We start from the raw sequence: 14,769 nt of genomic DNA on the forward strand, positions 1-14,769 counted from the left end.
TTGTTGAAGCATAACTCACTCATTACGCTACAGAAGAATAGCCAGTTTCTAACATACACCCTGTACCTTGGGTTCTCATGATTCTTATAAGGGCCACTGCAACTTTAAGGGCAAGATGGCAGTTAATTATCTGTTAAGGTTTGAATCTAAAATGTCTCTCAAAGGTCAAGTGTTGAAGGCTTATTCCCTAGTAAGAGTTGTTGCAGACATCCCCCACCCCATCAGAGTATATTCAGAGGCATAGTCTTTAGGAACTCATTAGACTACCATGATTCTTACTTTAGAAATGCATTAATTCAATGTGACTCAAAGCTTAATGAGTTATTGAGCGGTAGAAGAACTTTTATGAAGTGGGGACTAATTGGAGGAAGTAGCTAACTGAAGGCATGTCATGAACGGGGGTACTTTTTCCTGGCATTGCCTTTTACTGCTTCCTGTGTCTTCAACACACTCCTGATCATTCTTCCTTACCGTAGGTCCACCTATAATGAAGCCACATGATGACTGTGGACGAAAACCACTAAAATCACAAGTCCAAATAAATAGGTCTGTCCACTTTTCTTATTTTTGTTTGTTTGAGATAGAGTCTCATGTTCCACAGGATGCTTATAACTCTCAATGTAGCTGAGTGTGACCTTCAACTTTTCATCTTCCTATATCCACATTCAGACTGCAGAGATTATAGCTGTGTGTCATCACTCTGCTTTATGCAGTGCTGGGGATTGAAGTTAGGGCTTGTATATGCTGGATAAGAACTCTACCAACTGAGCTACACCTCCCCGACAGTAGGTATTTTTAGTAGAACCAGAAACTGGTTCTAGAAAATTAAAGCAAGGAAAGACAATATATGCTAAGGCAAAAGCTTTCTGCTATGGCTTCATGTAGTGGTTACATTTCTCATTTCTGTGATCAGGTACTTGACACAAGTAGCTTAAAAAGAGAAAAGACTTATTTTGGCTTGTAATCTGAGGGTACCATCTATTTATCATTCTGAGGCAAATATGGCAGCAGGAACTTGAGGCAAGTGGTTACATTGTATCCATAGTCATGAAGTAGATGGTAATAAATGGTGGTTCTCAGCTCAGTTTCTCCTATTTTATTCAGTCCAGGACTCCAGTCAATGGACTGGTACTTCCTATAGTTAAGGTTGGTGTATTCACCTCAATTTAACCCAATTTAGATAATTCTTCACAGGTATTCCCAGAGGCTAACCAAATCTATATTGTCCTTTAAAAGGTATCCCCAAAGCTTGTCTCCAAGGTGATTCTGAGACCTTATCAATTTAACAATATTAACCATTTCACTTGGACATAGTTTCAATGTGTTCCCAAAGGTCTCTGTTGTGATATAATGAGGGTTGGTGGGATCTTTGAGAGGTGAGGTTTAGGGAAAGTTGGTTTTGTCTCTGGGACCCTCCACAAAAGGGGTAAGGTAGTTCTCATGGACCCCAAGTTTTCATAATTGGGAATTGTTACATAAGAGTACGACTGGCCCTACCTCTCATATTTGATGAGGGATAATTCTCTTGTACACTATAAAGATTTGTTACTCGTATTGTTTTAATAAAATGCTGATTGGCCAATAGCCAGGTACGATGTATAGGTGGGGCTACCAGACTAGGAGAATTCTGGGAAGAGAAAAGGCAGAGACTCTGTCACTAGCCAGACTTGGAGGAAACAAGATGAGAATACCATACTAAGAAAAGGTTCCAAGTCACATGACTGAACATAGATAAGAATTATGGGTTAATTTAAGTTGTAAGAGTTTGTTAGTAATAATCCTGAGCAATAGGCCAAACAGTTTAGAATTAATAGAAGCCTCTGTATGTTTATTTGGGACTGAACGACTGCAGGATGGGGTAGGAGAGAAACTTCCATCTGCACACTTTGGTCTCTTACTGAGTTGACTTGTGATCGCTCTCTCTCTCTCTCTCTCTCTCTCTCTCTCTCTCTCTCTCATAATCTGCCATGATGTCATCCTCATGAGGTGATGTAGTTGGGGTACAGTCCTCCTTAAAGTCAGTACCATAGCTCTTTGGTATTACTGCTTCAAAAACTACAAGCTGAAGCTGAATCTATTTTTTTCTAAATAACCAACCACAGGGATTTCATTATAGTAATGGAAAACTAATGTGTCTTTCTTGTTAATACGTTTCTTTGTTGCACTCACATTCTTCTATTCACATTCATAATTGTTCACATTTCTTCCTTTCTTCTTCATTCTTTTTCCAATTAAATATTTATTTTCTTTATGTGTATGAGGATTTTGCCTGCATGTATGAACTACACAAGTGCCTGGTGCCCATGTTAGTTAGAAGAGGGCACTGGATCACCTGGAACTGGATTTATAGATGGTTGTGAGTCACCATTGGGTGCTGAGAATCAAACTCAGGTCCTCTGCAAAAAAGTAAGTGCTCTTAACCACTGAGCTATATCTCTAGTCCATTCTACATTCTTCTTTCCCATTAATCATCATGTAGCATCTCACTCTAAGCATGTCTTAGGCCTAGCTGCTATATTCCAAGGAAGTAGTTACCATGTGTTATTGAGGAAAAGACACTTCCTCCCACTTCCTCCTCACAAACACACATACCTTTGGGTCCTATTAAGCCAGAAGGTCCAGGGTGGCCAATGGAGCCCAAATGGCCAGGGGATCCTGGGAGGCCTGGGTCTCCTCTCATACCTGAAATCCCTTGAAGTCCTAAGTGTAAAACAAAGGAAGACATTCAGAATAGGGCATGGATTGAAGCTAATCTTAATTTCTTCAGAATAAACTTGTCAAGTAGTATAGTACCTGGGGAGCCAGGAAGGCCAGGATCTCCAGCAGTACCAGCTTTTCCATCATCACCTTTGTTTCCTGGGTAACCTCTGTCACCAGCTAGCCCATCTTTTCCTTTTACACCTACAAGGTCAAGAAAATTGTTGGATTATTAGTCCCCATTTCTGGAATTATGCTCCTCCATGGGTAGGAAGGTGAAAGCATTTTGAGATGTTGAGGCAACTAGATTCAATGAAGAAACACTGGGAAAGATTATGTCAGTTGTTTTTGTATTTGGGAGCTGTTCCCAACTGAGATGTAAGCAGGCTTTTCTTCCGAGTGCCTTCCAGAAGCACGAATGATGGACTGAGATGTTTATGCACCCAAGTTTAGATGAAAATATGCAAACCATGTTTCAGGGGGTATACCAGGCTAAAAGTCCTTATCAGTGTACAAATCAGTTTGTCTGGGAAAACTATAGGTATCTACTAGATGGGCACTGAAGAACTTGGGGCTAGTCTCCACAATTCCTTCTGGTCCTTAAGTTCTGAAACATTTGTGAGGTGTATGCGAAAATATCCCAGTCTTACCTTTAAAGCCTAATTCACCAGGCTGTCCCTTGGGTCCTGGACTTCCAGAAATACCAAGTGTTTGGCCTTGATCTCCTGCAGGTATAAAATGTAATTTTTCAAATGGTCAGGAAAAACAAGTGTTCATTATTTTTTTTTGCCAAAGCAATCTTTTCTTCCTCAATTCAGATTCAATATGGCCAGAGGAACTTCTTGACAAAACCACCCACTGGGTAAAAGGATCTGGGGTTCTTCCAAGATACTGGCAGGAGATGTTCTCATACAGAGCACCGGTTCATTGGAAACACATCACTAGGCCTGGTACATGTGAGAAGATGGCTAAGTGGGCCCTGAAACACAACTAGAATAGTGATTCATGTAAAGGTGGGAACTGCTTCTGCCTCAGGGCTGTGCTCAGAGTTGCTCTGAGCTGTTTTGAAAGAAGGTGGGTCAAAATAAAAAGCCAAAGGAATGTTTTTTGTTGTTGTTGCTGTTTTGTTTTTGTTTTTGCCATGAAAGCGCCATGAAGAGATTTTGGCAGGCACCACTGCTGTTTGCATTGTCTTTGAAGAGCAAGGAATGTAGAGGGTATTTGGTCAAATGGGAAATACAAACAAAATTCATTTTCCCTCTAAACACAGCTCTGCCCACCCCCTAAGTTATTGATTGATAGAATACCACCTTGGTCTAGGCAAACATATCAAAAGAGAAAATGTTGCCTACCTTTTAAACCCGGGATACCAGTTGCTCCCAGGGGGCCAGAAGTTCCAATGCGACCCTGAGAACCCTTCAATGCAATATAGAAATCATTATTTTTGCCTAGAGCTCAGAGATGCTTACCTTATCTTTCTTCTCTCTCCTAACCCCTAGCCATCACCTGGGAGATGCTGATAACATACTCTGTGTTAGGTGGAACAGGAGATATCTCCTGTAGATGGGAAGGGGATGAGCCAAGGACAGACATGCATACTTAGGGCTTGCAGGGGGAGAATACTGCATCTGGAGATTATTCCTAGTCATGTCATTTGTAACCTATCAGAATTGAAATCTGGGTGAGTCAGTGTATGGTTGCATTAATTATTAAGTCTTAGAAAATATAGGTCATGAACCCTAGGCCAGACATTCAATCTGCTCTGCAGATATTTAGCTACCACCACTTTGGCCAAAGCTATACAGTCGTGTCATATAATCATCACTTTGGCCAGGTGCGAGGGCGCATGTCTATAATCTCAGCACTCAGGAAACAGAGGCAGGAACTTCACAAGTTCCAGACCAGCCTAGTGAGACCCCATCTCAAAACTGGGAAGAAAAAACAATCAAAAACAGTAGTGTTGCTTTCTTAAGCAGGGCTAGACCTCTGCTGCAGGCTCCACAAGGAACATGAGGTTGTCCTGTTACCAGGTTGTAGGCTGTAGGTGTGCAGGTGCATTTAGATGATTAGCTTCCATATTCACAGGAAAATCCACCAGCACTCATTGGCAGCTTTCTGGAACACTCTGTATCTGGGGAGTGTTTATGTCAGCTAATTTCAGCTGTTCTCATGGTATCTAGTATGGTTTGAGGTATTTAGAGATGTACCCAGTAAAAACACATTCCAGTTAGTGCTTTGCACTGGACACTGGGTAAAGAGCTGGATCACTGTGTTCACTGGACCACTACCTTCAATATTACCCTCACCATTCTGCCTGTTTCCTGTCCTGACTTCATATAGCACACTGCTCTCAATATAGACGTTCCTAATGTGAATCTCTGCTTATGCCGGGACCTCATCCTCCCCAGATGTATCCCTACTTTGTTTCTATCCCTCCCCCTCTGTGAGTTGTCAGGGCTTTAAGCCTGGAATGATTTCTTTGGAGAATGTTTGAGCCATGTCAGTGTATCCTCCCTATAAGATGGACTAATGCTTTTGAAAGGCAAGAATTTGCTTGCAGGGAGTACGGTGTTCTGTGCCTAATTCATTTGATCAGACTACTACTTATGCAGACCATTCCATGTGTCTGACACAATGGTAAGTTCTTTGCATGTCTCCTCTATTTAATCTTCACTACTGTCTGAAAGTTTGGGCATTAGTCTACGTTTTTTAATGGATGAAGAAATAAGGCTCAGGGAACTTAATTAAGCAAGGCACACAAGATCACAGAGCAAATGAATAATGGAGCCTGCTGACATTCAAATTCAAGTCTATCTGTCAAACCCATTCCAGTTTACTCTGTCTTATTTATGTTTTTACATATGTGTGTGTAAGACAGAGAGAGAGAAAGGGAGAGGGAGATGAAGAGGAAGAGAGAGAGACAAAGAGGGAGAGAGGAAAAGAGAGAGGGACACACACACAGAGAATATTGTGAGAATACTGCTGCCATGCGTGCAGGTGACCATGGAGGACAAAGAATGCATTGGATCCCCTGGAACTGTAGTTCATAGGTAGCAGTAAGCCATCCAAATAGCACAGCAAGTACTTTTAACCATTGAGCCACCTCTGCAGCCCCGACCCTGCCTTTTAAAAGTCCAGATAATCTAGACTTGATCCTTTGATAGTTGTCCACTGCGGTACGTCAAACACCTTCCCACTAAACCACCAAGAAATCTCTGAATGCTTCGCTTAGAGATATAGCCTAGTAGTAGAGCACTTGTCCTAAGCTTAATACTGAGTCAAAACCAAACCCTATACTTATGTCTAGTTGTGGTGTGAGAGTGCATACCTGTAATCCCAGCACTTGCACAGGTGAGGCAGGAGTATTATAGGTGCAAGGCCTCCCTTGACAGCATAGCAAGACCAAACCTTAGCAGCCTTCTCCCACAATCTGTGATTTTTTACAATATGTCCAGCTTAATATTGGCTGTAGCGTGCTGGCAGTGGGGTGCAAATAGTAAGTCTTGTAAGGCTATTCTTTTTAAGTTCAAGAAATCTTGCTGAGCAAGTGAGATTCTCTAAAGAACCAACTAGGAGCAGTTTGATATGAGCAACGGAAAGTGCCTTGCCAGCCCAGCAGCAGTCCAGCAACTCATGGTGGGATGGTGGTTTAAGAACAGGCAGGTGTTGGAGACTGCAAAGTAGGCAGGAAGCTTTGCCATATGGGGACAATAATGGGAGTAAAGACACAGAGGAGAGGATGCTGAGGAAAAGGGTGGGAAGATGTGTCACACACACATGGGGAGAGTGAGGGCTCTGAGGTTATCTTGAGGGCAAGGCTTGGCAAGTGGCCTGGAATCTGGAAGATGGCAACCTAGGGCATGTGCCTATGCTGTAAAGGTTCTTTGATGGTGAAGAGACAGGACTCCGGATAAACTTACACTCTTTCCCGGCATTCCTGGGAAACCTGCAATCCCTACGGACCCCTTCAGGCCGGGTAATCCAATTCTTCCCACAGATCCAGGGGAACCTGGGTTCCCACTGAGTCCTTTGATGGTACTAGACTGTCCAGGAGCTCCTGGTTGGCCTGGTAACCCTGGGATGCCAGGCTCTCCTTTGTCACCTGGGAAAGAAGCAAAACCTATTAGAAAAGGGCTAGAGGCAACAAAAATGTTTGTCTAGGTTAAGGTGACCAAAGTCATATACCAAGTGTACTCTCAGGTAAAGGGAACTAGCTTGGGGTGATAGTGGAAGGAGGGGCCATTGATGTCACTCCAGCTCTAGCATTGGGCAATATCTATGCCTTACTACCTACCAGGCTCTTTTTGGATACCACAGACTGTGGGTCAAAATTTCAGTTCTACAGTGCCAATGGTACAAAGCAGTCTCAAAGATCGAGGGGCACTCAGGAAGAGGGAAGATAGTCTCCTTGAACCCCATGTTGCCTCCCACACTGCCATTCTTGGGGGTAAGCTTTGCTTTTCTCAGGAAGGAAGCCTAGGATGGCTGTAAATCCTTTCTTGAAAATCACTCCTGAACATCCCCTGCCTCAGCACCTCTAGGTCCAGAAAATCCATTGGATCCAGCAGAACCTCGGGAGCCTTTTTCTCCTTTGAACCAAAGGTTCAGCATCGGAGGTCTTGGACTGGATACGCCGATTGACCCTGGATCCCCTCTGTCTCCTGAAGGGAGGCAGAGCAGGCGGTCAGCATGAGAGACAGTTTACACACAAAGTCACAATAGGGCTGACTTTTATATTGTTTCTTACTACACTACCCCCCCAAGCCAAGCCAAGTTCCTAGGCCTTTCTATCCTCTTCCCTATCCCATCCTCAAACTCAGCATTTCTGAGTATGCTCTATCTTTCTCGAAACCCAAAGCCATCAATAACTTTAGACCCTACTCAAAATTCTTCCCCAAGGATGAGCTGGGAGTATATAATGGAGTTGATGCCTGGAGTTGAATAGGAGGGAGTCGAGTTATTGGGTACATGTTCTTGAAGGGGACTGTGGGACTCTCATTCTTACCACTTCCTCAGTTTTGCTTCCCAGCTGCCATGCTCTACTGATGTACTGTGCCCCCACAGGCCCAAAGGCAGCAACTGAGCACAGATGGAATCCTCAGAAACCAAGATCTAAACTAAACCTTTTCCTTCTTACAAATTGTTTATGCTAGTACTTTTTCTCCAGTAGTCAAAAGCTGACTAACACAGTCCATAACATGTAGTGTTGATTCTGAAGGGAATAGTCCTTTGTTTTCAAAGGACTTAATTCAGAAGTTCAAATGTTTGCCTAATACAGAGTTGGCATTCATCACATGAATGACAAAGTTGACAAGCAACATACACTTTGAAAAACAAAATGGTTGTTTTGGAATCTCTCTCTCTCTCTCTCTCTCTCTCTCTCTCTCTCTGTGTGTGTGTGTGTGTATGTGTGTGTGTGTGTGTGTGTGTGTGTGTGTGTGTATGTCTGTCTGTATCTGTGTCTCTGTCTTTCTCACCTTTTTCACCTGGAGTACCAGCCTGTCCAGGTTGTCCCACCTTTCCAAATGACCCGGGAAATCCCTTTAATCCACCAGCTCCAGGGATACCAGGAAGGCCAGGTAAGCCAGGAAACCCTGCTGGTCCAGAGGACCCCCTTTCACCTGTTGAAAAGTAAGACTTTCTTTTATTAACGTTTCTGTTGTACATACGAGGAGACAAAGGGAGGCACAATCTCACAGAGCTAAGAAAAAGGAGTGGAACACATGTTTCTCTGACTCTAGAGTCTCAGTTTTTACAAAGCTTCTTAGTTATTACCCATCCTGGGACTCTCTGAACAGGCACACAACACTAAGCACCAGAAAAAAAACTTGAAGATGTGGTCTCTTTTGCTTTATGTCATTAAGTTCAGAGTACATGTCAAAAAAAAGCCTACATCCAGGAGGAAAGAGGTGAGCACAACCCTGCCCTTCGTGCTAACCGGTTGTATGCCTTGTCCTGAGACTAGCCATTTTCTCTTGTTCAAAACAGAGATGCCACACACCTAACCACTGCTATAGAAATCACAGGAGGTGAGAGCTGTTAGGCTACTTGTAATGTGTCATGATGAGTGATCTGTATGCAGCTGTTATTGTCCTGATCCTTTCTGACCACGTTAAGCATCCCACTATCCCACACAACAAGCAGTTAGAGTGACTCACATTAGGTGACCATCTTCATTTAGTACCAGCCTGGTCTAAATATTTTGCTCCAGAAAGCCTGCCTGCCTTCTGTTCCTGGGCAGAGGGGAGGGAACTACTTGGGCAGCTCAGAATGAATGCTCCTTCTATGTAGCCCCTGTCCATTTCACTGGTCTTCCCTATTACTTCACTTACCCTTTTGGCCCGAGATGCCTGGTAACCCAGTGACTCCTGGCAAACCTGGGCTTCCAGGGAAACCAGTTGAACCTTGAGAACCAGGAAGGCCTTTTATTCCAGGTAGACCTCGTTTTCCAGTTGACCCGGGTTGACCTATGTCACCTCTTTGACCCTTTTTCCCAGATTGCCCTGAATGGAAAGAACACAGGCCAGCCATTAAGTGAGGTTCTGGTCAGATTTGGGCCATAGCTTATTCCCCTTGGTTCTGATTGGCTGGCTTGTTAAGTTTTGTCTATGGCCCTTTAACAATACCCAATGAGAGCTGCCAAAAATCTGAGTGATAAATTGCTCAGAGCATTAGTACCTACCACCCAGAGTACCACGCTAAATGCCTTTGGCTTCTAGCATGGCACAGTGGTGAGTTGGAAACCGCCTTGTGATTCTAACTTCTTCCTTTATGAACGTGGTTTACACTGGAGCCTCTAAATGGAGCTCTGGGAAGCCAGGGTGGCAACAGGGCTCCGGTTTCCCGGCACATACACTCTGAATCCAGTTGCAATGGTTGTTTCTCCAGCCAATTGGCGAAGTGAAGGTTAAAGCTGAGCTGTTGTTCTATCTTCCCAGGGAGTCTTGGATACAGGTTTGCCCTTTTAATCCCTCAAGCAAGCAGTTAAGTCAGCCAGTTCCTTGGCACTAGGTTTGAAAGACCCCCTAGTGACAAGTACTGTAGAGACCCACAAGGCCCATTTGATCTCCTGGACCCTCTGAGCCTCCTGTCACCATGCTTTAAGTTGGTCAATGGGATTAATCTCCTGAGCTGCTGCCAAAGTGGAATGTCCAGGTACAAAGCAAGGAAATTAAAAAAGCAAAGAATTAAATCAATGACGACACAAGTATTTGGGCTCCCGAAGACCTGAATGAATGGCTGACTTAGCTTTCCATGAAATGAAAAGCATCAAGTAGCTGCCAGCCCCAGGATTCCATTGGGAAGTTGTGAAGAGAGGTCTGTAACAAGAGAGCAGAATACAATGGGAACCAACCCTCTAGCAGGGGTTCAGCGATCCCTAGCCTTGTAAGCAAGGCCATGTTATAGTGGATAATCAGATAATTCCCTAGTGGGGAGTCTTAGTTGGTGAGCTTGTGGACTGTTTTTTTCTTCTTTACATCAGCAGCTTACATGAAGACTCCAGAAACAGAAGGACAAAGGGGATAAAGCAAATATTAATGGCTCAGCAAACAACTCAGCTTTCGGCAACTTAGTAAGGAGGCAGAGTGGGGATGATGGTATCAAAGTCCTTGTTACTGAGTGAAAACCACTGCTTGCCTATGGATCCTCAGAGGCATGTTCCCCTGACAGGCAGGCCACTGGGCAGGGGTGTGTGTGGGGTGAGGGTGAGGGGAGTTCAGCCCCAGCTTCTCTGTCAAAGCAGGCTCACCATAGCCCCAGTGACGGTACAACACACCTCAACACAGGGTGGTTTCTTTAATAGAGAAAGGCCAGAGGCAGACCAAAGCATCAAAAGGAGGCAGGAGGCCATGGAAGACAAAAATGGCAGAGATTTGCTGTCGTAGTTAGAAGCTAAACAGTAGCAATGTGTTCTGCTTGGCACAGCCAGGGTGATTTGGGATTTGACACTAGAAAGGTTAGGGAAACCAAATCTCCTAGATTCTGACCACGTCACAGAGTCACCATTAGTCCCCAGGATGCCTGGGCCTAGCTAAAGTCTGTCAAGTTGGGGTTCTTTCTGTAATGGACCTACCTTGAATGCCTGGAAGGCCTGGTGCTCCTGGGAGTCCATATGTGCCCTTGATGCCAAGTGGATCACTAGTCCCTGAGGGTCCTGGCTGTCCTGGTGCTCCTGGTGTTCCAGGGTTACCCCTCTCACCTTTGGGGCCTAGCATACCAGACTTCCCATTCAAACCTAATAAAAAAGAGGGGACAGATGTTTATAGCCTGGATCACAGGGAGGCTCTGGGTCACCAAACCATCTTCTAATGGAAGAGCTTGGCCGAGGAGTCACCTCAGGTGACACTGTCTTCTCCTCTCAGCAGCTTTGCAAGAATTTGACTATTAGTTACACTACTCCTGGAATTACTATGATAGGAAAATGGACTCTAACCACATAAGGAAAAATTTCCCCCAAAGAGAGAAAGAATAAAATGCCGTTTTAGATCCCTAATTAATTATTCCAGATTCAGCCATGTATTTCATGCATGTATTTATGTAAACACAGCAGTTACAATCAAGTTTTCTGTTCATTGTTAAGTATAGGGTCAAGAAGAGTCACCCTTGGATCCTGGAAGGCCAGAGTCTCCAGGAAATCCTTTGTCCCCTGGCAATCCCTGTAGGCCTTGCTCCCCTGAAGCACCATTTTCGGCACCAAAGATGTCACCAGTGGCTCCCTTGGAACCTGGTAAACCTGGATTGCCAGCCTTTCCAGGCAAGCCATCTTTTCCAGGAAGCCCAGGAAACCCAGGCAATCCCTTCTCCCCACGAGGTCCAGGAAATCCTAAAAGTAAAGAGGGAAAGGTAAAAAAGGCCATGGATGTTTATAAGCAATTTATCTGGATAGAGAACTGAGACCGATTTTTCTAATACAAAAGCTAACATACCAATAATGATTAGCAGTCTCCATTCCTCCGAGGATTTGTGCAGAGATAGAGACTACAACACATGAGTGGGAGGAAGGTCTAGTTCTGGGAGGCTGGGAATAGGCACAGCTTAGCAACCTGCTCCTGTTTCTGGGGCTCAGTAGTTGCTAAGAGCCCAAGTCACAACAAGGCCTGTCCAAAGCTCAGGTTATCTTGCAATTGTTAAACTCCAGCTGTCATGCCCTCTTTCTTGAGGGGGCAGAAAGTAGTGGAGAGACCTAAAGCAATGCTAAACACTAGAGCAGGTGACTCAGGATAGGATTCGAGCACTAAAGCGATGGCAGTTTAGAACTTATAGTAACACAGAATTTAGAACTTATAGTGACATAGGCTCTATCCTGGAGCTTTTGCTCCCTGGGCATTGTGAGCAGGCTGTGAATTGGCATGACTACCAAGTTCCTAGGTGCTGCAGGTGCTGACCCAGGGAACATAGTCAGAGAAGCAGTGGTACCCTGCTGTCCTGTAGCACAGGTTGGAACAGCTCTAGAAAGGAGAAGACATGGGTAGATTTGGACTGATCTGAACCTCTTTCTCTGACCTCCCAAGAAGTTCATCTAGGATATTGTCACAGGACTGGGAAGCAGACAACTACAGAGTCCTGTGTTTGTCACTAGTGGCTTTGTGAAATACTAGTTTCCTCATCTGAGAGTTAAGGCGTTGCCTCCATTGGTTTTATGTGGCCCTTATTGTGGTGTTATGCCCTCATTCTATGGTTCTCTATTGCATTTTGCCTGGAAGTGAACTCAATCCATTTCAGCTACACAAGGGAGTAGACCTAGTTTACTGTCATCAGTGGAGAGTTTAAACAATCCCAACATAATAGCCACACAAGGGATGACTTCTTTCCTTACCTGGCAGTCCTGGGAGATGAATTAATCCCGGACTTCCGGGCTCTCCTTTACTTCCACGAGCACCAGGCTTGCCTGGAATTCCAGGGAGGCCCCGAGCTCCTTTAGAGCCTGAAACCCCAAGTGTAGATAGTGAGGGGCAGGAACACTAGCCCGGATAGGCTAGACTTGGGATGTTTAGTCAACAATCCTACTCTTTGCTGTCTTCCCTGAGTCTCACCTCCCCATGCCACACTCTCCAGCAACTGTTTTCTCAGTTGCTCAAAAACCCTAGAGCGCTACCCTAATTGCTATTGGGGTCCCCTGCTTCCTTTGTTTCAAGGCCCTTAATGTGTGCCTACTTTCTCTGGCCTCATTCCATACCTGGGAATCCAGGAGCTCCAGGAAATCCTGATGGACCATATGACCCAGGAATAATACAAGGCAAGGTGACTCCTGTAAATAATAAGACATGGGACTGTGAACTCACCAAGACAAAAGAAGAGTTTCCCTCATATACTGCTTTCCTCCTATTCTATTTAGTGGACAACCATAGCTCCCCCACTCAGCAGCTAGGAGCACACACATACACAAAACTTAGCATCTGAAACTCTTGGGAGGCGTTACTAGTGCAATTGCTTATCCTTGTTCTTAGTGTTCAGGTAATAGAGTATTACTTATTGAACCACCGGTGCCTGATGGGCAAGCAGCCAGCTAGGCAGAGGGTGTTACCTAATAAGGATTCTTAGAGGTGGCCTGTGCAGGAACAGCAGCAAGCAGCAATTGTGTGATCACCATTCCTAGGCAGTGTCTCTTCCTAGCATGGGCACTTAAGTTTCAGCACTGAGAGTTTGTGATGCCTACATCATTAGAGTGGATAACTTGAAGCCACAGCTATTCAAGTTCACACCTGCATTTCTTCCTTTTTAAAAATTATACATGTATTTTTAAAATTGTATGCATATGAGTGTTTTGCCTGCCTGTATGTCTGTGCCCCACATGTGTGGCTGGTGCCCATGGAGGCCACAAAAGGGTGTTGGATCCCCTGGAACTGGAGTTACAGATGATTGGGAACCTCAATGTAGTTGCTGGAAACTGAAGCCAGGTACTCTGGAAGAGCAGTCAGTGCTCCAAATCACTGTGGTATCTCTCCAGGCCTAATACTTTTTTTTTGCAAGAGGGTTTTCTTCAAAGCATGGGACTCATTTAAAGCAATTCATTTTGAGTCTGCTAAAACTTATTGGCTGTCCTTGTTCAGATATGTGTATGTCTAAACTAAGGAAATACTTAATACCATTCCCTTGGTCATGACAGACAAATTGAGATTCCGCAACTCCTTACTGGAAACTGTAAATTCTGCTACTCAGGGAATAGAGATAGTTAGTTTTGGTATTCAAGGTGATGAAATTAGTATTCACAGCCTTTTCTGTAGGAAATTCTTCTTTCCTCATTCATACTGCAAATAAATAGTCTGTAGGATCACAGAGGGGAGGTGTAATAAACTACTGGTGGCAGATTGTTTGTGGACTTCCTCAAGTGCCATTTATAAACAATTGCTATGTTAATTAAAATTAGCCTGTCCTATTCATTAAAACGATCCCCCAAGGTCTGTCTTAAACTACAGAGCCAATGGTTCCAATAAAACTCTGTAACATTTGTTAAAAAAATAACAAAAAACCCCCACAGCTCTAAAAACTATACATATAGACTAAGATTATTTTTGAAAACTATGTATAAAGCCTATGAGTCAGACTGCTTACACAAGCAACTGCCATTTCTCCTTTTACTTACGTCTGCTCTCCAATACAAAGTCTTGCTTAAAAATCAAACAAGCCAGGTGGTGGTGGTGCACACCTTTAATCCCAGCACTTGGAGGCAGAGGCAGGTGGATCTCTGTGAGTTCGAGGCCAGTCTGATCTACAGAGTGAGTACTAGGACAGGCTCCAAAACTACACAGAGAAGTCCTATCTTGAAAAACAAACAACAAACAAATAAAACAAACAAACTCACTTGTTTTAGTCCTATGCCAATATTGGGAATTGAACAGTATATGCTCTGGTTATACAGGGCTTAGGAGCCAGACAGAACTTAAGCTGGTGTTTTATTACACACCTGTGTGGGAGAAATCCTAAGTTCTCTGAGCCTTGTATGTCAAAGGGGAACTACCTATCCAATAGTGTCTGTGAGCAGTACATGAAACAGAGATAGACACACTTGATGCAGTGCCTGGCACCCTGCTGCATGCTCAGCCAATGGCAGTCTCTATCTTCCTTGAGAGC

The 14,769-nt window shown here is 44.2% G+C and overlaps 1 protein-coding gene across 1 annotated transcript in view; it reads right to left on the reverse strand.

Annotated features, from left to right (window-relative positions):
- The window catches only part of Col4a6 (collagen type IV alpha 6 chain), a 290,710-nt gene that overhangs the window by 13,734 nt on the left and 262,207 nt on the right, over positions 1–14,769 (reverse strand). Inside the window, exons 24-35 of the mRNA XM_013122309.3 lie at positions 12,875–12,946; positions 12,515–12,622; positions 11,300–11,521; positions 10,772–10,933; positions 9,030–9,200; positions 8,175–8,318; positions 7,233–7,358; positions 6,618–6,799; positions 4,050–4,113; positions 3,348–3,422; positions 2,794–2,901; positions 2,593–2,700 (exon numbers count right to left, since the gene is read on the reverse strand). Coding sequence (XP_012977763.1) covers positions 2,593–2,700; positions 2,794–2,901; positions 3,348–3,422; positions 4,050–4,113; positions 6,618–6,799; positions 7,233–7,358; positions 8,175–8,318; positions 9,030–9,200; positions 10,772–10,933; positions 11,300–11,521; positions 12,515–12,622; positions 12,875–12,946 — 1,542 coding nt within the window. The remainder of the gene's footprint in view (positions 1–2,592; positions 2,701–2,793; positions 2,902–3,347; positions 3,423–4,049; positions 4,114–6,617; positions 6,800–7,232; positions 7,359–8,174; positions 8,319–9,029; positions 9,201–10,771; positions 10,934–11,299; positions 11,522–12,514; positions 12,623–12,874; positions 12,947–14,769) is intronic.

The sequence above is a fragment of the Mesocricetus auratus genome, unplaced genomic scaffold (assembly GCF_017639785.1).
Source record: "Mesocricetus auratus isolate SY011 unplaced genomic scaffold, BCM_Maur_2.0 Super-Scaffold_100003, whole genome shotgun sequence".
NCBI lineage: Eukaryota > Metazoa > Chordata > Mammalia > Rodentia > Cricetidae > Mesocricetus > Mesocricetus auratus.